This window comes from Oncorhynchus nerka, linkage group LG18 (assembly GCF_034236695.1).
Source record: "Oncorhynchus nerka isolate Pitt River linkage group LG18, Oner_Uvic_2.0, whole genome shotgun sequence".
Lineage (NCBI taxonomy): Eukaryota > Metazoa > Chordata > Actinopteri > Salmoniformes > Salmonidae > Oncorhynchus > Oncorhynchus nerka.
Window position 1 is genome coordinate 51151555 of NC_088413.1, and position 26196 is coordinate 51177750.

General features: G+C 46.0%; 1 protein-coding gene across 3 annotated transcripts in view; it reads left to right on the plus strand.

Annotated features, from left to right (window-relative positions):
- LOC115146053 (tetratricopeptide repeat protein 7B) overlaps nucleotides 1–26196 on the plus strand; it is a 64092-nt gene that overhangs the window by 16848 nt on the left and 21048 nt on the right. For all 3 annotated transcript variants that reach the window (XM_029687825.2, XM_029687826.2, XM_029687827.2), the window contains exons 6-15: nucleotides 9493–9571; nucleotides 9671–9849; nucleotides 11848–11911; nucleotides 12636–12773; nucleotides 19030–19113; nucleotides 19236–19340; nucleotides 19470–19587; nucleotides 20355–20412; nucleotides 21097–21169; nucleotides 22397–22557. In XM_029687825.2, coding sequence (XP_029543685.1) covers nucleotides 9493–9571; nucleotides 9671–9849; nucleotides 11848–11911; nucleotides 12636–12773; nucleotides 19030–19113; nucleotides 19236–19340; nucleotides 19470–19587; nucleotides 20355–20412; nucleotides 21097–21169; nucleotides 22397–22557 — 1059 coding nt within the window. The remainder of the gene's footprint in view (nucleotides 1–9492; nucleotides 9572–9670; nucleotides 9850–11847; nucleotides 11912–12635; nucleotides 12774–19029; nucleotides 19114–19235; nucleotides 19341–19469; nucleotides 19588–20354; nucleotides 20413–21096; nucleotides 21170–22396; nucleotides 22558–26196) is intronic.

Consider the following 26196-nt stretch of genomic DNA (forward strand, 5'->3'; position numbering starts at 1 on the left):
CAGCAGGCTCAATGGCTTGAACATGGGATTTGAGACAGGGTCCATAGCTGCTGTGGTTTGATCTAGTTAGCCATAGTTTGGTACCTGCTGGTTAGCTTCCCTGTAGGTTAAGAGAAGTAGTGTGTGTGACTATCTAGATCTTATGATATGAAAGTAAAGTTTTTTGTGGCTGGCTGAGTGCGCGTGCTGGCTGGCTGAGTGCGCGTGCTGGCTGGCTGAGTGCGCGTGCTGGCTGGCTGAGTGCGCGTGCTGGCTGGCTGGCTGAGTGCGTGTGCTGGCTGGCTGGCTGAGTGCGCGTGCTGGCTGGCTGGCTGAGTGCGCGTGCTGGCTGGCTGGCTGGCTGAGTGCGCGTGCTGGCTGGCTGGCTGGCTGAGTGCGCGTGCTGGCTGGCTGGCTGGCTGAGTGCGCGTGCTGGCTGGCTGGCTGGCTGAGTGCGCGTGCTGGCTGGCTGGCTGGCTGAGTGCGCGTGCTGGCTGGCTGGCTGGCTGAGTGCGCGTGCTGGCTGGCTGGCTGGCTGAGTGCGCGTGCTGGCTGGCTGGCTGGCTGAGTGCGCGTGCTGGCTGGCTGGCTGGCTGAGTGCGCGTGCTGGCTGGCTGGCTGGCTGAGTGCGCGTGCTGGCTGGCTGGCTGGCTGAGTGCGCGTGCTGGCTGGCTGGCTGGCTGAGTGCGCGTGCTGGCTGGCTGGCTGGCTGAGTGCGCGTGCTGGCTGGCTGGCTGGCTGAGTGCGCGTGCTGGCTGGCTGGCTGGCTGAGTGCGCGTGCTGGCTGGCTGGCTGAGTGCGCGTGCTGGCTGGCTGAGTGCGCGTGTTGGCTGGCTGTGTGCGCGTGTTGGCTGGCTGTGTGCGTGTGTGTTTGTGTGCTGGCTGGCTGTGTGCGTGTGTGTTTGTGTGCTGGCTGGCTGTGTGCGTGTGTGTTTGTGTGCTGGCTGGCTGTGTGCGTGCGTGTGTGCTGGCTGGCTGTGTGCGTGCGTTTGTGTGCTGGCTGTGTGCGCGTGTGTTTGTGTGCTGGCTGGCTGTTTGTGTGCTGGCTGGCTGTGTGTGTGTGTGCTGGCTGGCTGTGTGTGTGTGTGTGCTGGCTGGCTGTGTGCGCGTGTGTGTGTTTGTGTGCTGGCTGGCTGTTTGTGTGCTGGCTGGCTGTTTGTGTGCTGGCTGGCTGTGTGTGTGTGTGTGTGTGTGTGCTGGCTGGCTGTGTGTGTGTGTGTGCTGGCTGGCTGTGTGTGCTGGCTGGCTGTGTGTGTGTGCTGGCTGGCTGTGTGTGTGCTGTCTGGCTGTGTGTGTGCTGGCTGTGTGTGTGTGTGTGTGTGTTGGCTGGCTGTGTGCGCGTGTGTGTGTGCTGGCTGGCTGTGTGTGCGTGTGTGTGTGTGTGTGTGCTGGCTGGCTGTGTGTGTGTGTGTGTGCTGGCTGGCTGTGTGTGGCTGTGTGTGCTGGCTGGCTGTGTGTGCTGGCTGGCTGGCTGGCTGTGTGTGTGCTGGCTGTGTGTGTGTGCTGGCTGGCTGTGTGTGTGTGTGTGTGTGTGCTGGCTGTTTGTGTGCTGGCTGGCTGTGTGTTTGTGTGCTGGCTGGCTGTGTGCGCGCGTGTGTGTGTGTGTGTTTGTGTGTTTGTGTGCTGGCTGGCTGTGTGCTGGCTGGCTGTGTGTGTGTGTGTGTGTGTTTGTGTGCTGGCTGGCTGTGTGTGTGTGTGTGCTGGCTGGCTGTGTGCTGGCTGGCTGGCTGTGTGCTGGCTGGCTGGCTGTGTGCTGGCTGGCTGTGTGTGTGTGCTGGCTGGCTGTGTGTGTGTGCTGGCTGGCTGTGTGTGTGTGCTGGCTGGCTGTGTGTGTGTGCTGGCTGGCTGGCTGTGTGTGTGCGTGTGCTGGCTGGCTGTGTGTGTGCGTGTGCTGGCTGGCTGTGCGTGTGCTGGCTGGCTGTGTGCGTGCGTGTGTGTGCTGGCTGGCTGTGTGCGTGTGTGTGCTGGCTGTGTGCGTGTGTGTGTGCTGGCTGTGTTGCGTGTGTGTGCTGGCTGTGCGCGTGAGTGAGTGAGCGCGCGCGTGAGTGAGCCAGCATGCGTGTGTAGCCCGCGTGAGTGAGTGAGTGCGCGCGTGAGTGCACACTTCTGAAGGGGTCATGTACAGCCGCTAAGCTAGCGTGTGTAGCCCCGCGTGAGTGAGTGAGTGAGTGAGTGAGTGAGTGAGTGAGTGAGTGAGTGAGTGTGAGTGAGTGAGTGAGTGAGTGAGCGAGTGAGTGAGTGAGTGAGTGAGTGAGTGAGTGAGTGAGTGAGTGAGTGAGTGAGTGAGCGAGTGAGTGAGTTGGCTGGCTGTGAGTGCGTGTGCTGGCTGGCTGGCTGTGTGTGTGTGAGTGCGTGTGCTGGCTGTGCGTGCGTGCGTGTGCTGGCTTTGTTTCAATCAGACCTGAAGGTGGATGATGACCTCTTCCTTTTTGTAGCCCCGCCCCCATACTGACGACATGACCTCCACTATCCCAGCATGCTTAGAGCTCAATGGCCAAGAGCCTATAGGGCTCTGGTTGAAAGTAATGAACTTTAAAAAGATAATTGTGCAATTTAGTATGCACACCATTATCAACCCTTTTCTTAATCGCTCTTTTTGCTATTGCCAATTCCCATACATTAATTATTTATCTCTCATGGAAGTTATGCGGAACTTGATCTTCTCATTTTAATACAGCTACATATTAAATCCACCATTAAATTCTCCTCAAGCATCCATTTGGACTGGTTTGTTCTCCTGGGAGGACCCATCCTTACCACAGTCTGCCTGGGAAACACTGGCTGTGTCCCAAAGGGCACATTATACCCGCTATAGTGCACTACTTTTGATGAGGGCCAATAGGGCTCTGGTCCAAATTTAGTGCACTACTGTATATAGGGAATAGGGTGCCATTTGGTACACAGACACTGTTCTAGAGCAAGGTCGATTTTTCCCAAGGAAAATAGAGAGAACTGTTTCCCACTTCAAAGCACGAGAGAAGAGATAAAAAGAAAAGGCTGCTGCTGAAGCTAATAGTTAATAGATGATGCAACACAGTGTCTCTTTCATGTTGAAAGCTACATATCTTCACCTACACTCAGCCTCCCCCTCCACACAGCTCTCTCCCTCGCTCACTCTCACTAATGAAACAACATGGGACACACACTGGTATAGTGGTATAAAGACATATACACTACATAAAAACACCCTACGTACAAATCTCTCACACAGTCCACACACAGTTCCCACATTATTTCAAGTGGGAAGGTGCTTTTCCTATCCTCGAGAATGCCAACGCTAAAAAGGAAACGTCTTCAGTAAATAGCCAGCTGCGTACATGGCTAATGTGTAGGCTGTGAGTAGCGGTAATTTTCTGAGGCTAAAGGTGTCTGCTAAGCTCATGAATAATGCAGCAGCGTTCCTGCCTGTGAATCTCGTGCTGCTCTCTCTGCTCGTAGATTTTGTCGGATCTGGAATAGTAAAAGAAATCTTCCAGTATGTGTTGTAGTTCATGAGGAGGAGGCATTTGGGACTGGGCATGGACCAGGCCAATTCTTCAAACTATGCCTTTTTAGTAATATGCCTTTATTGAATTGTCATGTTAAATAGAACAGATTTGTCTTGTTGTTAAATCTGATGCATCTTGTCCTTGGTCACGGAGTGATTTCTGATTTCCAACGGGGAAAGGTTTGATTGGTTGGATAAGAGTTTGTCTAGCGTACAAATGAACCAACTGGATGGATGCAAGGGGTGAGTCCCAGATGGTACCCTATATAGTGAAGAGGCCTGTGGGCCCTGGTCAAAATTAGTGCACTACATGGGGAATCGGTTGCTATTTGGGATGAATACTTGGTCTGTGCTTCTTCACTTCTTATCATCAAATCAAGCCACACACACATTCCTTCCTGCCTATCTCCTTACTGTCAGTGCTACATTGATTTAAGTTGATTTATGAAAATGAGGCCTGACAGCAAATACGCATTAAGCCTGTGATGATGCCCTCATTTGCAAACTCATATGCACCACCACGTTACACACAACACACACACAAGCCACCAATGATTCTGATGTACTCCCATGTAATGAACAGCTGGGCCAAGCAGACCAATGAAAGACTGCAAAACCTACCCACCACATTAACACACACTATAAGAAATTGCCTAGTTTACTCACGACACACACACACACACACACACACACACACAAAGACAATCGACCAATGCTAGCTTAGCGGCTGTACATGACCCCTTCAGAAGTGTACATTGGGGTTCTAGTGTGAGCGGTGGTCAAGCTATCGGTTAGCTCTACAGAGATGTGACAGTCAGTAAGTGATGCTGACACTTTGCTCTCTCTTTTCCAGCATCACCCCCTGTTCACCACACATTTAGATGGAGCTATTTATTCAGCATTTTTCTGCTTCTATTTGCGTTTCCTCCTCCGTAGCCTAGGGCTGTATACCGTTTTCTGCCCCCCTCTCTTCTCTTTGGTCATTGGGACAGGGAGATGGGGGAGGAGAGGAGCCGCTTGGAGCTGGGCCGCTCTCTCGTCTGGTGTTACCGGGCAGTTTAGCACTCTGATCTGAACCCTAGTCAGCAGCTCTCCAAAGTTACAGTGTGACTCATCAACAACACAACAAATGCTCACGGGCACATAAGATACTTTCTTGCGTTACGCACATAAACACCATCCCATGATGGTGTGATGCAGTCAGAGAATGCATGTGAAAGGTGTGTGTGTGTGTGTGTGTTGTCAGTTCAGCGGGTGAGTGTTAGCTGAGTAGGTGTGTCAGTATTGCTGTGTGTCTGATCCATAGAGAAGTGTTGAGCCAGGGTATTGACACCTACCATCAACTGACTCCCTCAGCTCAGTGACACACACACACTGATGTGGGCATACTCAGTATTTATAGGAAATCTTTAGATTTTTTTTATTTATTGCTTGTTTGTACAGGTCTATAATTCTGAGAACAGAAATTTTCTCAGAATAATCTATTTTCTGCTTGGTCTGTATCCGATAGGGGTACAATATGTATCCACACGATCACCACTATATATCATCTATCTACAATCACCACTATAAACTCAGCAAAAAAAGAAACTGTCAACTGCGTTTATTTTCAGCATACTTAAATATTTGTATGAACATAACAAGATTCAACAACTGAGACATAAACTGAACAAGTTCCACAGACACGTGACTAACAGAAATGGAATCATGTGTCCCATGTGTCCCTTGACCCCCCCCCCGCTGAACTGGGGAGGTCAAAATCAAAAGTAACAGTCAGTATCTGGTGTGAATTTCCTCCTCATGGACTGTAGCAGATTTTCCAGTTCTTGCTGTGAGATGTTACCCCACTCTCCCACCAAGGCACCTGCAAGTTCCCAGACATTTCTTGGGGGAATGGCCCTAGCCCTCACCCTCCGATCCAACAGGTCCCAGACGTGCTCAATAGGATTGAGATCCGGGCTCTTTGCTGGCCATGGCAGAACACTGACATTCCTGTCATTCAGGAAATCACACACAGAACGAGCAGTATGGCTGGTGGCATTGTCATGCTGGAGGGTCATGTCAAGATGAGCCTGCAGGAAGGGTACCACATGAGGGAGGAGGTCTTCCCTGTAACGCACAGAATGGAGATTACCTGCAATGACAACAAGCTCAGTCCGATGATGTGACACACCGCCCCAGACCATGACGGACCCTCCACCTCCAAATCGATCTCCTCCAGAGTATAGGCCTCGGTGTAACGCTCATTCCTTCAACGATAAACGCGAATCCGACCATCACTCATGGTGAGACAAAACCACGACTCGTCAGTGAAGAGCCCTTTTTGCCAGTCCTGTCTGGTCCAGCAACGGTGGGTTTGTGCCCATAGGTGACGTTGTTGGGCCTACAAGCCCTCAGTCCAGCCTCTCTCAGCCTATTGCGGACAGTCTGAGCACTGATGGAGGGATTGTGCGTTCCTGGTGTAACTCGGGGAGTTGTTGTTGCCATACTGTACCTGTGGTGTGATGTTCGCATGTACCGATCCTGTGCGGGTGTTGTTACACGTGGTCTGCCACTGCGAGGACGATCAGCTGTCCGTCCTGACTCCCTGTAGTGCTGTATTAGGCGTCTCACAGTACAGACATTGCAATTTATTGCCCTGGTCACATCTGCAGTCCTCATGCCTCCCTCCAGCATGCCTAAGGCACATTTGCGCAGATGAGCAGGGACCCTGGGCATTTTTCTTTTGGTGTCTTTCAGAGTCAGTAGAAAGGCCTCTTTAGTGTCCGAACGACCGTTCCACAGGTTCATGTTCATTAATTGTTTATGGTTTAGTGTTGAAACCCTTTACAATGAAGATCTGTGAAGTGATTTGGATTTTTACAAATTATCTTTGAAAGACAGGGTCCTGAAAAAGATGTTTCTTTTTTTGCAGAGTTTACGATCACCACTGTGTAGCATCTGTGTCTACTATCGCCACTGTGTAGCATCTGTGTCTACTATCGCCACTGTGTAGCATCTGTGTCTACTATCGCCACTGTGTAGCATCTGTGTCTACTATCGCCACTGTGTAGCATCTGTGTCTACTATCGCCACTGTGTAGCATCTGTGTCTACTATCGCCACTGTGTAGCATCTGTGTCTACTATCGCCACTGTGTAGCATCTGTGTCTACTATCGCCACTGTGTAGCATCTGTGTCTACTATCGCCACTGTGTAGCATCTGTGTCTACTATCGCCACTGTGTAGCATCTGTGTCTACTATCGCCACTGTGTAGCATCTGTGTCTACTATCGCCACTGTAGCATCTGTGTCTACTATCGCCACTGTGTAGCGTCTGTGTCTACTATCGCCACTGTGTAGCGTCTGTGTCTACTATCGCCACTGTGTAGCGTCTGTGTCTACTATCGCCACTGTGTAGCGTCTGTGTCTGCTATCGCCACTGTGTAGCGTCTGTGTCTGCTATCGCCACTGTGTAGCGTCTGTGTCTGCTATCGCCACTGTGTAGCGTCTGTGTCTGCTATCACCACTACAGTACCAGTCAAAAGTTTGGACACACCTACTTATTCAATTTTTTTAACGTTTTTTTATTTTTTATTAAAAAAGTATTTTATACATTGTAGAACAACAGTGAAGGCATCAAAACTATGAAATAACACATGGGATCATGTAACCAAAAAAGTGTTAAAAAATCAAAATACATTTTGGATTCTTCAAAGTAGCCACCCTTTGCCTTGATGACAGTTTTGCACACTCTTGGCATTCTCTCAACCAGCTTCATGAGGAATGTTTTTCTAATGATCTTGAAGGAGTTCCCACATATGCTGAGCACTTTTCCTTCACTCTGCGGTCCAACTCATCCCATATCATCTCAATTGGGTTGAGGTCGGGTGATTTTGGAGGCCAGGTCATCTGATGCAGTACTCCATCACTCTCATTGGTCAAATGGCCCTTACACAGCCTGGAGGTGTGTTGTGTCATTGTCCTGTTGAAAAACAAAGGATAGTCCCACTAAGCGCAAACCAGATATTATGGTGTATTGCTGCAGGATACTGTGGTAGCCATGCTGGTTAAGTGTGTCTTGAATTCTAAATAAATCACACACCGTGTCAAAGGCAAAGCACCATCACACCACCACCTCCATGCTTCATGGTGGGAACCACACATGAGGAGCTCATCCGTTCACCTACTCTGCGTCTCACAAAGACACGGCGGTTGGAACCAAATGTCTCATATTTGGACTCATCAGACCAAAGGATGGATTTCCACCGGTCTAATATCCATTGCCATTTCTTGGACCAAGCAAGTCTCTTCTTATTATTGGTGTTCTTTAGTAGTGGTTTATTTGCAGAATTTCAACCATGAAGGCCTGATTCGCGCAGTCTCATCTGAACAGTTGATGTTGAGATGTGTCTGCTACTTGAACTCTGTGAAGCATTTATTTGGAATGCGATTTCTGAGGTTTGTAACTATTTGTAGCTCCCTCTAGTAACCACGAGCACAACCGTTACTTGATTTGAACTTATTCTGTAGTTTTAGTCAGAATTTTCTAATTCCGTTGTCACGGACCGGCTCGAAGCCCGTAACAAAAAGGCAGACAACGTGGAGATAAGGAATAACAAAATCTATTTATTAACTAAGGTAACCTATATACTAATAAACAATAGTGTGTCTGCGTGGAGAGAGTCTCCCAATGAATGTGGAAGAGGTCTATTTATCCTGGGACACACCCGGGCCCAGGTGTTTCCCATGTCCCTCCCAGCTCCGCCCACCGGCATCCTAATAAGGAAATGAGCAAAGCGAGAGAATACGGCAGACAGAGTCAGAGGTTCGTCACACCGTGAGAATTATAACGGAAATGAAAATACATTTAAGCACACTCGTACAACTTTCTTGTCTTACGAGTGACTTATTAGCTTGATATAACTCTGAAGTGCTAACATGCATTAACAGTTTAACTGGAGCTATAACAGTATCAGATTAAACACATGAATAAAGGAAAAAGACCTAATTGGCTGCTTATTACAGAAGGGATGAAATCAAAACTTAACACTTATTATTCCTGGCATGAATTCACACTTCATCCTTAGTTATTATAACGTTTACCATCCTAACATACACACTTCAGCCTTTACGAACTACACCCGAAAACTTGGCTAACGCAGCGCCGGATTGCCTTCACTCCGAAGGTGTGTTGCTACGATAATGATCCCCATTACAACAGTTATTAGCCACGTAGTTCGGCTTGTCTTATCATTTCCCCCACATAGCGAACACGTGAACAATTCAAACAAAAAACACAACGACATAGACTTGCAGGTTAATTGTCAGTTACACTAATGAACTTATCCTCTGCAGCAGAAGTAACTCTGGGTCTTCCTTTTCTGTGGCGGTCCTCATGAGAGCCAGTTTCATCATAGCGCTTGATGATTTTTGCGACTGCACTTGAAGGTTACTTTCTTGAAATTTTCTGCATTTGCTGATCTTCATGTTTTAAAGTAATGATGGACTGTCGTTTCTCTTTGCTTATTTGTGCTGTTTTTTCCATAATATGGACTTGGTCCTTTACCAAATAGGGCTATCTTCTGTATACCACCCCTACCTTGTCACAACATAACTGATTGGCTCAAACGCATTAAGAATTAAAGAAATTACACCAATTAACTTTTAACAAGGCACACCTGTTAATTAAAATGAATTCCAGGTGACTACCTCATGAAGGTGGTTGAGAGAATGCCAAGCTTGTGCAAAGCTGTCAAGGCACAGGGTGGCAACTTTGAAGAACCTCATTTATAAACTATATTTTGATTTGTTCAATACTTTTTTGGGTTACCACATGTATCCATGTGTGTTATTTCATAGTTTTGAATTCTTCACTATTATTATACCATGTAGAAAATAGTAAAAATAAAGAAAAACCCCTTGAATGAGTAGGTGTGTCCCAAATTTTTGACTGGTACTGTATATAATCTGTGGACTCAGATTTCCAGAACATTCCTCCATACTTTAGAGACAGATCATGAACTTAAGATATTTTTGTTGCCACAGTAACCTGACCCGGGGAGTGGGCCGCTTCCGGGAGATCCTCCGAGCTGTAGAGACCAGGACCACACAGAACTTACGAATGGTGGGTACTAGTGTGTGTGTGTGAGAGTGTGTGCTTGCCTGCATGTGCACCTATGTGCTGTAACACTATATATGTGTGTGTTCTGTTTCCCTTTTGTAGACCATAGCGCGACAGCTAGCAGAGATCCTGCTGAGGGGGATGTGTGAGCAGAGCTACTGGAGTCCTCTGGAGGACCCTCCCAGCCAGTCCCCCCTGGATGACCCACTACTACGCCAGGGAGCCCCCTACACCAAGGACTACGCACTCAGCCGCCGGCCACGTGTCTACTCCGGAGAGAAGTATGGACCAACCTCTGTCTGTCTACTGGCTCTCTCTCTTCTCCCTCTCGCTCTGCCGGTCTTTTTCACTATTGTGTTGCATTAAAAAGTCCTGTCCAGATCATAATACTAGCCTGTGTACAGACAACACAATCCATGTGCCAATTCAAATCCAATTTAATTTTTCAGATTTTATGCACCAAATAGAACATGTGTAGACCTTACCGTGAAATGCTTACTTTCAAGCCCTTAACCAACAATGCACTTCAAGAAATAGATGTGAGAAAATATTTACTAAATTAACTAAAATATAAAAGATAACACAATAAAATAACAATAACGAGACTATATATAGGGGGTACCGGTACTGAGTCAATGTGCTGGGGTACAGGTTAGTCGAGGTAATTTGTACATGTAGGCAGGGGTGAAGACACTATGCAAAGATAACTAACAGCGAGTAGCAGCAGTATAAATACAAAGTGGAGGTGTCAATGTAAATAGTCCAGGTGGCCATTTGATTAATTGTTCAGCAGTCTTATGGCTTGAGGATAGAAGCTGTTAAGGAGCGTTTTGGTCCTAGACTTGGCGCTCCGGTACCGCTTGCCGTGTGGTAGCAGAGAGAACAGTGTATGACTTGGGTGACTGGAGTCTTTGACAATTTTTTGGGGCCTTCCTCTGACACAGCCTAGTATTTAGGTCCTGGATGGCAGGATGGTTGGCCAAAGTGATGTATTGGGCCGTACACATTACCCTCTGTAGCGCCTTATGGTCGGATGCCGAGCAGTTGCCATATCAGGCGGTGATGCAACCGGCCAGGATGCCCTCGATGACTCAGCTGTAGAACCTTTTGAGGATCGGGGCACCCATGACAAATATTTTCAGTCTCCTGAGGGGGAAAAGGTGTTGTCTTGGTGTGTTTGGACCATGATAGTTTGTTGGTGATGTGGACACCAAGGAACTTGAAACTCTCGACCTGCTCCACTGCAGCCCCGTCGATGTTAATGGGGGCGTGTTCGGCCCTCCTTTTCCTGTAGTCCACGATCAGCTCCTTTGTCTTGCTCACATTGAGGGAGAGGTTGTTGTCCTGGCACCTCACTGCCAGTTATCTGACCTCCCTATAGGCGGTCTCGTTGTTGTAGGTGATCAGGCCTACCACTGTTGTGTCGTCAGCAAATTTAATGATGGTGTTGGAGTCATGCCTGGCCACACAGTCGTGGGTTAACAGGGAGTACAGGAGGGGACTGAGAACCCACCCCTGAGGGGCCCAGTGCTGAGGATCAGCGTGGCAGATGTGTTGTTGCCTAGCCATACCACCTGGGGTCAGCCCATCAAGAAGTCCTGGATCCAGTTACAGGGAGGTGGGGAGGTGTTTAGTCCCAGGGTCCTAAGCTTAGTGATGAGCTTTGTGGCCACTATGGTGTTAAATGCTGAGCTGTAGTCAATGAACAGCATTCTCACATGGGTGTTCCTTTTGTCCATGTGGGAAAGGGCAGTGTGGAGTGCAATAGAGATGGCATCATCTGTGGATCTGTTGGGGCGGTATGCGAATTGGAGTGGGTCTAGGGTTTCTGGGATGATGGTGTTGATGTGAGCCATGACCAACCTTTCAAAGCACTTAATGGCTACAGATGTGAGTGCTACGGGGCGGTAGTCATTTTGCCAGGTTACCTTTGCTTTCTTGGGCACAGGGAATATGGTGGTCTGCTTGAAACCTGTCGGTATTACTGACTCGGTTAGGAAGAGGTTGTGTGTATCTACATTGGCAAAATGTGACCCTCCTAGGCAGTTTACCTACACATGAAAACCCCATGTTATGCTGGCTTGTGAACCAAGCTGAGCTGACAGTGGTGGTTTTCAGGCACTGTCTCTACAATCGGTTGCTAACTTTCTCTCCCTCTTTCTATTTCCCTCTTTCCTCTTTTTCTCCCTCTGTTCACCCCCCTCACTGTCTTTGTCTCCTCTTTCTGTCTCTCTCACTATCTTTGCTTCCTCCCACCCGCTCTCTTTCTCTCCCCTCAGTCTGTTTTGTCCACAGGAAAACACAGAAGAGGCTCTGCTCCTGTTGCTGATCAGTGAATCTATGGTAAGACTACACACACACACACACACACACACACACACACACACACACGTCTTTTATCCCTCTATCCTGGCAGTTTGATTAATCTTTCAGATCACGCATCTTTTCAACAATAACAACCGAAATCCCTTTGTTCAAATGTTAATGCATTCAAAGTGAATTTATTTTTTCTCTCAGTCACCAACTGTTTCATTCAGTAGAGTTTCCCCATCACACTCCCAAAGCAAGGCAAAGCAATGCATTGAAGTCCATGTTTGGAAGGCCTACTTTTTAAAAATCTTTCTTTCCTTTGGTCCATTAGTTAAATGGGTGTTAGATTTCCATGCTGTTAGTTTTTCCCTTCTAATGGGTGCTTTTAAAATCAGGGGCCCCAATCATCCTGTTTTCTGCCCAGTCAAACACAACACTCGTCTTTCGACTCTTCTCCTCACCACACACACACCACATGTTTTACTATCCTTGTGGGGACCTAAAATTGATTTCCATTCAATTCCATTCCATCCTATTTTCCCTAAACCTCAACCTGACCCTAACTTCTAACCCCTAAGCTTAAAATAGCGTTTGTCCTCGTCAGATAATTTTCCTTGTATACTATCCTTGTGGGAATTTCTGGTAACCATGAGGAAAGTAATACCACACACACACACACACACACACAAGCTCCTCTTTCTATTCTTCTCCATCACTGTGTGTGTGTGATATGATGATGTGTGTGTTCTCCCTGCAGGCCAACAGAGATGCGGTGCTGAGCAGGATTCCAGAGCACAACAGCGACCGCATCATCAGCCTGCAGAGTGCCTCTGTGGTCTACGACCTACTGACCATCGCCCTAGGCCGACGGGGACAGTACGAGATGCTCTCTGAGGTCAGGACACATACACACTGGACGTGTGTGTGTTGAAGTTGGAAGTTTACATACACTTAGGTTGAAGTCATTAACTCGTTTTTCAACCTCTCTACAAATTTCCTGTTAACAAACTATAGTTTTGGCAAGTCGGTTAGGACATCTACTTTGTGCATGTAATTTACACAATTACACAAGTAATTTTTCCAACAATTGTTTACAGACAGATTATTTCACTTATAATTCACTGTATCACAATTCTAGTGGGTCAGAAGTTTACATACACTAAATTGACTGTGCCTTTAAACAGCTTGGAATATTCCAGAAAATTATGTCATGGCTTTAGAAACTTCTGATAGGCTAATGGACATAATTTGAGTCAATTGGAGGTGCACCTGTGGATGTATTTCAAGGCCTACCTTCAAACTCAGTGCCTCTTTGCTTGACATCATGGGAAAATCAAAAGAAATCACCCAAGACCTCAGAAAAGAATTGTGGACCTCCACAAGTCTGGTTCATCCTTGGGAGCAATTTCCAAATGCCTGAAGGTACCACGTTCATCTGTACAAACAATAGTACGCAAGTATGAACACCATGGGACCACGCAGCCGTCATACCGCTCAGGAAGGAGACTCATTCTGTCCCCTAGAGATGAACGTACTTTGGTGAGAAAAGTGCAAATCAATCCCAGAACAACAGCAAAGGACCTTGTGAAGATGCTGGAGGAAACAGGTACAAAAGTATTAGTCCTATATCGTCATAACCTGAAAGGACGCTTAGCAATGAAGAAACTACTGCTCCAAAACCGCCATAAAAAACCCAGACTACAGTTTGCAACTGCACATCGGGACAAAGATTGTACTTTTTGGAGAAATGTCCTCTGGTCTGATGAAACAAAAATAGAACTAATGGCCATCGTTATGTTTGGAGGAAAAAGGGGGAATCTTGCAAGCCGAAGAACACCATCCCAACCGTGAAGCACGGGGGTGGCAGCATCATGTTGTGGGGGTGCTTTGCTGCAGGAGGGACTGGTGCACTTCACAAAATAGATGGCATCATGAGGCGGAAAATGATGTGGATATATTGAAGCAACATCTCAAGACATCAATCAGGAAGTTGAAGCTTGGTCGCAAATGGGTCTTCCGAATGGACAGTGACCCCAAGCATACTTCCAAAGTTGTGGCAAAATGGCTTAAGGACAACAAAGTCAAGGTATTGTAGTGGCCATCACAAAGCCATGACCTCAATCTTATAGAAAATTTGTGGGCAGAACTGAAAAGGCGTGTGCGAGCAAGGAGGCCAACAAACCTGACTCAGTTACACCAGCTCTGTCAGGAGGAATGGGCCAAAATACACCCAACTTGTTGTGGGAAGCTTGTGGAAGGCTACCCGAAACGTTTGACCAAAGTTGAAATATTTAAAGTCAATGCTACCAAATACTAATTGAGTGTATGTACACTTCTGACCCACTGGGAATGTGATGAAAGAAATAAAAGCTGAAATAAATCATTCTCTCTATTATTCTGACATTTCACATTCTTAAAATAAAGTGGTGATCCTAACTGACCTAAGACAGGCAATTTTTACGAGGATTAAATGTCAGGAATTGTTGAAAAACTAAGTTTAAATGTATTTGGCTAAGGTGTATGTAAACTTCCGACTTCAACTGTGTACACACACACAGTGCATTCGGAGAGTATACAGATCCCTTGACCTTTTCCACATTTTGTTAGGTTACAGCCTTATTATGAAATGGGTTAAATAAACATTTTCCCTCATCAATCTACACACAATATCCCATAATAACAAAGCGAAAACAGTTTTTTAAAAATGTATTACAAATTAAAAACAGAAATACCTTATTTACAAGTTTTCATACCCTTTACTATGAGTCTCAACTGTTTCCATTGATCATCCTTGATGTTTCTACAACTTGATTGGAGTCCACATGTGGTATATTCAATGGATTGGACATTATTTGGAAAGGCACAGACCTGTCTATATAAGGTCCCAAAGTTGACAGTGCATGTCAAAGCAAAAACCAAGCCATGAGGTTGAAGGAATTGTCCCTAGCACTCCGAGACAGGATTGTGTCGATGGACAGATCTGGGGGAAGGGTACCCCAACATTTCTGCAGCAATCAAGGTCCCCAAGAACACGGTGGCCTCCATCATTCTTAAATAGAAATAGTTTGGAACCGCCAAGACTCTTTCTAGAGCTGGCCGCCCTGCCAAACAGAGCAATCTGGGTAGAAGGGCCTTGGTCAGGGTGATGACTGCGTTGTCTTCTTTCGATCACGCGGACTGGGATATGTTCCGGGTAGCCTCAGAGAATAACATTGACGTTTACATTGACACAGTGACTGAGTTCATCAGGAAGTGTATTGGGGATGTTGTTCCCATGGTGTCTATTAAAACCTACCCAAACCAGAAACTGTGGATAGATGGCAGCATTCGCGCAAAACTGAAAGCGCGAACCTCTGCATTTAACCATGGCAAGGTGACTGGGAATATGATTGAAAACAAACAGTGTGTTATTCCCTCCGTAAAGCAATCCTACATGCAAAATCTCAGTACAGAGACTAAGTGAAGTCACAATTCAATGGCTCAGACATGAGACGTATGTGGCAAGGTCCACAGACGATCACGGATTATAAAGGGAAAACCTGCCATGTTGCTGACACCGACATCTTGCTCCCAGACAAGCTAAACACCTTCACGCGTTTTGAGGATCACAAAGTGCCACCGCTCCCAAGGACTGTGGGCTCTTGTTCTCAGACAAGCTAAACACCTTCACGCGTTTTGAGGATCACAAAGTGCCACCGCTCCCAAGGACTGTGAGCTCTTGTTCTCAGACAAGCTAAACACCTTCACGCGTTTTGAGGATCACAAAGTGCCACCGCTCCCAAGGACTGTGGGCTCTTGTTCTCCGTGGCCGACGTGAGTAAGTAATTTAAGCGTGTTAACTCTCGCAAGGCTGCTGGCCCAGACGGCATCCCTAGTTGCGTCCTCAGAGCATGCGCAGACCATCTGGCTGGAGTGTTTACGGACATTCAATCTCTCCCTATCCCAGTCGGCTGTCTCCACTTGCTTCAAGATGGCCACCATTATTCCTTTACCCAAGAAAGAAAACATAACTAAACTAAATGACTATCGCCCCGTAGCACTCACTTCTGTCATCATGAAGTGCTATGAGAGGCTAGTTAAGGATCATATCACCTCTACCTTACCTGACACCCTAGACCCACTTCAGTTTGCTTACCGCCCCAACAGATCCACAAACGATGCAATCGCCATCACACTGCCCACTGCCCTATCCCATTTGGACAAGAGGAATACCTATGTCAGAATGCTGTTCATTGACTATTGCTCAGCCTTCAACACCATAGTACCCTCCAAGCTTATCAATAGGCTTGGGCCCTGGGTCTGAATCCCGCCCTGTGCAACTGGGTCCTGGACTTCCTGACGGGCCGCTCCCAGGTGGTGAAGGTAGGAAACAACATCCCCACTTCACTGATCCTCAACAGGGGCCCACACAAGGGTGCGTGCTCAGCCCCCTCCTGTACTCCCTGTTCACCCATGACATGCGTGGCCACGCACGCCTCCAACTCAATCATCAAGTTTGCATATGACACAACAGTTTAAATGTATTTGCTTAAGGTCTATGTAAAACTTCCGACTTCAACTGTTTATACTAGGCGGTGTCAGAGGAAGGCCCAACAAATTGTCAAAGACTCCAGTCGCCCAAGTCGTAGACTGTGCTCTCTGCTTACCGCACGACAAGCGGTCCTGGAGCTCCAAGTCTAGGACTAAAACGCTCCTTAACAGCTTCTATCCCCAAGCCATAAGACTGCTGAACAATGAATCAAATGGCCACCTGGACTATTTACATTGCTGCTACTCACAGTTTATTATCTATGTATATTCACTTTACAAATTACCTCGACTAACCTGTATCCCCGCACATTGACTCTGTATATAGCTTCTTTATTGTTATTTTGTTCCTTTTTGATCATCCATTTTTTTTCACTTTAGTTTATTTTGTAAATATTTTCTTGACTCTATTTCTTGAACTGCGTTGTTGATTAAGGGCTTGTAAGTAAGCATTTCATGGTAAGGTCTACTACACCTGTTGTATTCGGCGCATGTGACATAACATTTGATTTGATGTGTGCATTGAATTCTATATAAATCACAGACAATGTCACCAGCAAAGCACCAACATACCACCTCCTCCTTGCTTCACGGTGGGAACCACACATGCGGAGATCATCCGACTCATCAAACCAAACAATCGATTTCCACCGGTATAATATCCATTGCTCGTGTTTCTTCGCCCACGCAAGTCTTCTCTTCTTATTGGTGTCCTTTAGTAGTGGTTTTCTGCAGCAATTTGACCATGAAGGCCTCATTCATGCAGTTTCCTCTTAACAGTTGATGTTGAGATATGTCTGTTACTTGAACTCAGTGAAGCATTTTTTGGGACTGCAATTTCTGAGGCTGGTAACTCTAATGAACTTATTCTCTGCAGCAGAGGTAACTGGGTCTTCCTTTCCTGTGGCGGTCCTCATGAGAGCCAGTTTCATCATAGCGCTTGATAGTTTTTGCGACTGCGCTTGAAGAAACTTTCAAAGTTCTTAATCTTCTGCATGGAATGGCAATCATGTTTTAAAGTAATGATGGACTGCTGTTTCTCTTTGTTTATTTGTACTGTTCTTGCCATAATATGGACTTGGTATTTTACCAAATAGGTCTATCTTCTGTATACCACCCCTACCTTGTCACAACATAACTGATTGGCTCAAACACATTTAAGAATGAAAGAAATTCCACAAATGAACTTTTTAACCAGGCACACCTGGTTAATTGAAAGGCGTTCCAGGTGACTACCTCATGAAGCTGGTTGAGACAATGCCAAGAGTGTGCAAAGCTGTCATCACGGCACAGGGTGGCTACTTTGAAGAATCTCTTTTTTTTGGTTACTACATGAATGTGTAGGTTTCTCCAAACTTTTGTGTGTGTGTGTGTGTATACTTATCCTACACATCCACACACCTATCCCCTAACCACCCCATCAGTAACCGTGGGAACACTCGAAAAGGCCCACTGGGACCAATCACGGCCTATCGTTGCCCTGGACACTTTAGCTGCCACTCTTCATTTACTGTGTCTCTGGAACCGGGAGCCGTCCTCCGGTCGATGGCCGAATGGATCTAATCTCATTGATCTGGAGGCCCTCTGAAGTCAATCCCTCCATCCCCCAGCGCTGCTATCAATCTCTTACTGAACAAGAGTCTCACTAACTGCATAGACTCCAAGACACTGCTACTGTTACTGCAGTCATCAGAAACACTAATCCAAAACATTTTTATTTTTTATTTTTTTAACCGGTCTTTCTCCTTGAGAGAGAGAATTGTGTTGATCAAAGTTGTGATAGCAGAGAAAGCCAATGGTTTGGCTTGTGAATACAACAAGCAGCCTGGGGGAGTATTTTGAGCCAAGGCTCTGTAAAGTATGGTCTTGAGTTATCAACATTGTGTTGTTTGTGTTAGCCCTGTGTCTTAAAATGCTACCCGTAGTCATCTGCCTGTACTGAAACACACTTTGAGCATTACACATATATTGCTTGTCTTCCTCTGTCCTCTGGCTTTCTTCAGTGTGTGTGTGTGTGTTACACTGCCTTTTAATCTGCCTTTGATTGTTCTGCCTGGGCCACCCTGCCACCCTGTTCAATTAAAATGTCCCCAGTAAGCTCTTTGTGTGTGATTAGTCCTAATACCCCCACAGCCTGCCTAGAAACCCTTTCAGATCAGCTCCTTGCAATGCTGCAGACACAGCCTCCTGCTGCCGCAACCTCCTGCAGTCACAACTGTGGCCACAGCCTGCCGTTCTCCAACCACAACATACTGCAAATACACACACACACGCTGAGTTGATCTAAATATGTCTCCCTGCCTTGTACTTTGCCTTGTTCCTTGAGGTGATTATTATTTATATTTGATATACAGTACCAGTCAAAGGTTTGGACACACTTACTCATTCAAGGGTTTTTCTTTTCTTTTTACTATTTTCTACATGAAGACATCAAAACTAAGGCTCCAAAGGCTGTTCAAATAAAGCCTTTCATGGGTTTGACTTAGACACTCTCAAAATGTATTTACTTTCTTGAGTAACATTGTAATGCCTGAGTAATGTTGAATTCAGATATTTCTCTATTTTAATTGACAGGTAAATGTGATATCAAGTGAGTGTTATTGATCTTTGTCTTGCGTCTGCAGTGTCTTGAGAGGGCCATGAAGTTTGCCTTTGAGGAGTTCCATCTCTGGTACCAGCTGGCCCTTTCACTGATGGCTGCTGGGAAGGTAAGTCTGACATCACTACTGTGACATCCTGCTTATTTCATTTATGTACAGCATTACTCTGTCCTTGACCGTGTGTGTGTGTGTGTGTGTGTGTGTGTGTGTGTGTGTGTGTGTGTGTGCAGTCGGCCCGAGCGGTAAAGGTACTGAAGGAGTGTATCCGTCTGAAGCCCGACGACCCAACCATTCCCCTGCTAGCCGTCAAGCTGTGCATCGGAGCACTCCATTGGGTGAGCGACAACAACAAGCCCAGCAACGGCCCTCGCATATCTCTCGTAGAAATCATGACATTATTTTTCCCATGTGATTTAACTTTCTCCATTATAGGACTCTAATAGTCTCTCACTCGTTCTGTCTAGCTGGAGGAAGGAGAGTGTTTTGCTAAGATGGTGGTGGACATGGGGGAGAAGGCCTCAGAGTTCCGAGCTAAAGGTTACCTAGCCATCGGCCTGGTGTACAGCCTCAAGGCTACAGACGGTGAGGGACCGCTCCCACTTTCAGCCACTGACATCGTACAGTATTCCACCCAGGGCCAGGGCTCTGTCTCAATTGCTTGAATACATGTCCTCTCCTCGTCTCCTCCCTTTCATTTGCACTTGATTGGACGGGTAAAAGCAATGGTGTAAAATCAGTAGGATTGCTTTCATCTGCTCAGTTCTTTTAGATCAGAGTGAGGTAAGGAGGGGAAGGATTGTTAATGTGACATGACCATAACACATTAATGTCCACAGCTATCAGTCACACCTCACCCAGTCACACCTCACCCAGACACACTAACAGCCACTGACTATCTCTGGTGTATGACAGTCCTACATTGCTCTCCTCTCACTCCCACATTCAGCTTATCTCCACTGTAACATATGGCGTACACAAGCTGAATATTTATGACTTAACGAAGCCTAATGTAAGCTCCCTTCCCTTCCTCCTCCTGAACCTAATCACTCTCTCCCCTTTTGTTTCTCATTCTCTTGCCTTCTCTCAATCTCCTTCCTCCCCTCCCGTCTGTTCTTCACTCCATTTCCCTCTCTCTGTCTCTCTCCATTTCACTCGCTCTTAAATGCTCACTCAATTGATGTGGCTCTCCCATCTGCTGCCTTCTCTGTTTTCTGCTCTGTTTACTCCTTTCTCTCCTGCTGTTTGTCCACTTTCTCTTTTCATTTTTTCCCTCATATTTCCTCTCCATCTCCCACACCCCTCATCCCCTTCCTGTCTCTCCCTCCCTCTCTCCCTCTTTCTCCCTACAGCGTCCCTACGGGGGATGCAGGAGGAGTATCAGAGGAAGGCGCTGGGTGCATTCCAGAGGTGAGTCCCCGTACCTCTCAGTTTTTAAAGAATGAAGCAATATACATATCCATGTCCCACATCCCCTCTCTCGATGTCTCCCTGCCCCTGCTGTCTCTCTAATGGTGGTGTTGTCTGACACCACTCTCCTTGTCCCCTGTACCCCATCCCATCCCTGTGTCTCCTCTTTCCTGTCTCTGTCCCTGCCTCTACTCCCCTCTGGGGCTTCTCGGCCCTGGCTCCCATAATGGAGGTTGAATCTTCCTCAGTCTCACACCACTCTCCTGACACATTAACTCAGCACTGGTGTCTACGAGCCTGTTTAAGCACAGAGATCGTTTGGTGAGAACCATGTAAGCCCACCTCAAGTGGTTTGGGGCAGGCCAAGACAAGGCAGGGCTTGGGGAGGCTTGTTCAGTAGGGGATTGGATGGATATATACCTCACTCATTCAAGGTTAGTCCCCTGGTGTTTCCAGCATAATAGGACCTGATACTATAGGATAGTGGTTTAAAAAAAATCCTGGTGAGTGCATTCATTTCCCTGCTTTATGAAACTGCAATCAATCAGCATTCTCAGCAGCAGTCATGCAAGGGTATATATATATATTTTGTAATGCCATAGTGGATCAGTGGTACCTGCTGATAGTATTTGAAGGACACTTTGTACCTACCTACTCACTCACTACACCTCATCTCTGTTTCAGAGCCCAGAGCTTGTCCCCCACAGACCACCTGGCTGCCTTCTACCTGGCCCTGCAGCTGGCTGTGTCACGGCAGGTAAGGCCACACACACACTGTGGCTCAGAGTCAGGATGGAACTAATGAGCTTCTCTGCGTGTCGGAGCTGGTTTAGCAACACTGATACTCCCTGTAGATGGATGTGTGTGTGTGTGTGTGTGTGTGTTTCCGCTCAGTGCCTCAACCCCCTACGAGGTAAAGGTGCTCATCTTTCACACGGGTCAATCTAAGGTCAATGTAAACTCGCTCTTTCTCTCCCTCTTCTGTCTCTTTCGGTCTCCATGTATATTGTCTCTTTCTCAACTCTATACTCCTCTCTATACCCCCCCGTGTGTCTTTCTAATTTTTTTCTCTGTCTTCTCCCTGTCCTTCCTCTGTAATCTCTCGTCGATCCTCCCATCAGATTGAGGGAGATAGATGAAATCTAACCGCTGATACAGGGACCAGGACTGTTTCCATGGTGATAAAGACCCAAATAAAGTGTTGGTTTGAGACACGGGGAGTCTGGAAATAATGTGACATTAAAATTGATTTAAAAACCATGAGACGGAAATGTCAAGGGTGCATTTCTGACGGGAGCAGGTCTGGAGAGGGGAGTGGAGAGGAGAGGATAGAGCGGGATTGTGAATTGTAATTACATTCAGTGATAGACAGCCATTGTACTGTATTATTATAAAACCCCCAGGTGCCTCTAATACCAAATGTAGTCTCTGATTAGATTCCATCTGTTGGCCAGTATTGATTCTCACACACACACACTCACACTCACAGCTAACATATACCATTGATTTTCGAAGTGGAAGACAAATGTAAAGGACCTTATATTAGTTATTACCGGGGTGATGAAAGCAGGTGTTAACGAGTAAGCTGTTTTTGAGCATGTATCTACTCCATCAGACGTGTAATTGGTTTTCACAAGATGGGCATGGGGGTGTATATAAAAACTGCTGAGCAAGTAAGTACATGAGCTGTTTGCCCTACTTTAGGTTAGGGCAGTGTTTCACATCTCCTGTCCTCCAGTACCCCCAATCGTACACATGTTTTATTGTTGCCCTGGACAAACACACCTCTATTCAACTTGTCAACTAATCATCAGGCATTTGTCCGGGACTGCTGTTTGGTGTACAGGAGGACTGGAGAAGTAAACCATTGGGTTAGTGATTAAAATGACATTTGTGGTCAGAAAGTGTGTCCTCTCCAGCATGGCCAGATAGCAGCACCTCTGGCTGTGGATGACTGGTGGTGTATGTGATCTGTGTGCTGTAGATCCCGGAGGCACTGGGGTACGTGCGTCAGGCTCTGCAGCTGCAGGGAGACGACGTGCACTCTCTCCACCTGCTGGCCCTACTGCTGTCGGCCCAGAAACACTACCACGACGCTCTCAACATCATCGAGATGGCGCTCAGCGAGTACCCAGAAAGCTTCATGTGAGTCTGGAATCTTTCTCCACATCGGACTCTCATACTCACTCTAAACTCTTCATACTCACTCTAAACTCCTCATACTCATGCAGGCCATCACAGAGGCATTAGTCTATAGCTTTGGTGTTGGCATGTGAACAAACACATTAACCAAAGGATCAGTCAGCGTGCCACTCTGCTCAGTGTGTTATTAATATTGTCCTGGGCATCAGGGAGATCAGCACCTGGCATCCTTAATTAGACTAGTGTGATGACTGGGGATGGGAGGGTTTGCTACCAGGAAGGGCAGAGGGAGTGGGCAGTGGGTACGGCATGCCAGCCATCCACACACACACAGATCCGCGTGGTTATTTTGGCGGCAGAGAGAGACAGCAATTTGAATTGTATTTTCGGAGCTGTGTGTTAGTTACTGATAGAAATCAGAGCGCTTTTTCCTTTGTCGTCTCTCCATCTCCTCTGTCTGATGGTTAATTTGTGCACAAACCCTGCCCCTCTCACACCCCTGACTCTACGTAACTCTGAGATCCTCTTTTTTTTCTTTCTCTCTTTTCCCTGCTCTGTTTGTTTCCGGTGTTTGAATTTCACAATATCTAATAGATTTAGTCTGCTGTACCCTCAGGCCAGCACAGTATTGGCTTCTGTGCCTCGGTATCTCTGCCTCAGCCACTTACATAACATTAAAAAGAACACGCTTTTTCATTTTCCAATTTTGTATTTTTTTTTTTACCCTGTTTTTACACAAGCTTGATTGAGCATCGGCTCTCCCTGGGGGGGGTGTGTGTGTGTGTGTGTGTGTGTGTGTGCGCACGCACGCCTGTGTGTGCATGTAAAAACATGACGCTGAGGGTGAGTTCTGTGAATATTTACTGTGCCTTGTGTTACAGCTTGAATTTAAAATGGATTAAATTGACATTTTGTGTCACCGGCCTACACACAATACCTCATAATGTCAAATTGGAATTATGTTTTTAGAATTGTTTTAACTAATTCATTAAAAATGAAAAGTTGAAATGTCTTGACTCTTTAACCCCTTTGTTATGGCAAGCCTTTTTATACTTAACAAGTCACATAATAAGTTACATGGACTCACTCTGTGTGCAATATTTGTGTTCAACATGATATTTGAATGACTACCTCGTCTCTGTACCTCATACATACAATTATCTGTTAAGGTCCCTCAGTAAAGCAGTGAATTTCAAACACAAAGACCAGGGAGGTTTTCCAATGCCTCGCAAATAAGGGCACCTGAATAAGCAGACATTGAATATCCCTTTGAGCATGGTGAAGTTATTAATTACACTTTGGATGGTGTATCAATACACCCAGTCACTATAAAGATGTAGGCATCCTTCCTAACTCAGTTGCCAGAGAGGAAGAAAACCGCTCAAGGATTTTCCATGAGGCCAATGGTGACTTTAAAACAGAGTTTAATGGCTGTGATGAGAGAAAAGTGAGGATGGATCAACAACATTGTAGTTACTCCACAATACTAACCTAAATGGCAGAGTAAAAAGAAGGAAACCTGTACAGAATCAAAAATATTCTTAAACATGTATCCTGTTTGTAAGGCACTATAGTAAAACTGCAAAACATTGGGCAAAGAAATTAACTTTATGTCCTGAATACAAAGTGTTATGTTTCAGACAAATCCAAGAGTTCCACTCTTAATATTTTCAAGCATAGTGGTGGCTGCATCATGTTATGGGTATGCTTGTCATCGGCAAGGGCGTTTTGGGGGGATACGTCCAGGCAACATCTTATAGGAAAACCAGGTTCAGTCTGCTTTCCAACAGACACTGGGAGACAAATTCACCTTGCAGCAGGTCAATAACCTAAAACACAAGGCCAAATATATACTGGAGTAGCTTACCAAGATGACGTTGAATGTTCCTGAGAAGCGTAGTTACAGTTTTGACTTAAATCGTCTTGAAAATCTATGGCAAGACTTGATAATGATAAACAACCAACTTGACAGAGCTTGATTATTTTTTTAAAGAATAATGTGCAAATATTGTACAATCCAGGTGGGGAAGTCTCTTTGAGACTTACCGAGAAAGACACAGCTGTAATTGCTGCCAAAGATGATTCTAACATGTATTGACTCAGGGTTGTGGATACTTACAGTTGAAGTCGGAAGTTTACATACACCTTAGCCAAATATATTTAAACTCAGTTTTTCACAATTCCTGACATTTAGTCCTAGTAAAAATTCCCTGTCTTAGGTCAGTTAGGATCACCACTTTATTTTAAGAACGTGAAATGTCAGAATAATATTAGATATTTATTTCAGCTTTTATTTCTTTCATCACATTCCCAGTGGGTTAGAAGTTTCCATACACTCAATTAGTATTTGGTAGCATTGCCTTTAAATTATTTACCTTGGGTCAAACGTTTTGGGTAGCCTTCCACAAGCTTCCCACAATAAGTTGTGTGAATTGTGGCCCATTCCTCCTGACAGGACTGGTGTAACTGAGTCAGGTTTGCAGGCCTCCTGGCTCGCACATGCTTTTTCTATAGGATTGAAGTCAGGGCTTTGTGATGGCCCCTCCAGTACCTTGACTTTGTTGTCCTTAAGCCATTTTGTCACAACTTTGGAAGTATGCTTGAGGTCATTGTCCATTTGGAAGACCCATTTGCAACCAAGCTTTAACTTCCTGACTGATGTCTTGAGATGTTGCTTCAATATATCCACATCATTTTCACTACTCATGACACCATCTATTTTTGTGAAGTGCAGCATAGCAGCCCCACAACAGGTTGCTGCCACCCCCATGCTTCATGGTTGGGATGGTGTTCTTCGGCTTCTAAGCCTCCCCCTTTTTCCTCCAAACATAACGATGGTCATTATGGCCAAACAGTTCTATTTTTGTTTCATCAGACCAGAGGACATTTCTCCAAAAAGTACGATCTTTGTCCCGGTGTGCAGTTGCAAACCGTAGTCTGGCTTTTTTCTGGCGGTTTTGGAGCAGTGGTTCTTCATTGCTGATCGGCATTTCATGTCGATATAGGACTAATTTTCCTGTGGATATGGATACTTTTGTACCTGTTTCCTCCAGCATCTTCACATGGTCCTTTGCTGCTGTTCTGGGATTGATTTGCACTTTTTCGCACCAAAGTACGTTCATCTCTAGGAGACCGAACGCGTCTCCTTCCTGAGCGGTATGATGGCTGCGTGGTCCCATGGTGTTTATACTTGCATGCTGTTGTTTGTACAGATGAACGTGGTACCTTCAGGCGTTTGGAAATTGCTCCCAAGGATGTATCAGACTTATAGAGGTCAACGATTATTTTTCTGAGGTCTTGGCTGATTTCTTTTGATTTTCCCGTGATGTCAAGCAAAGAGGCACTTTTTGAAGGTAGGCCTTGAAATACATCCACAGGTACACCTCCAATTGACTCAGGCTAATTGACATCATTTATCAGAAGCTTCTAAAGCCATGACATCATTTTCTGGAATTTTTCCAAGCTGTTTAAAGGCACAGTCAACTTAGTTGAGTTGAGTTTATTTTATTTTTACAGGGACAGTGCACATTAATCAACGTTTCAGTAAAAGTGCCGGTTTTAGCCAGTCGGCTCATTTTCAACCGCAGTCCCTGGGCAGGTTATAGTATGTAAACATCTGACACACTGGAATTGTGATACAGT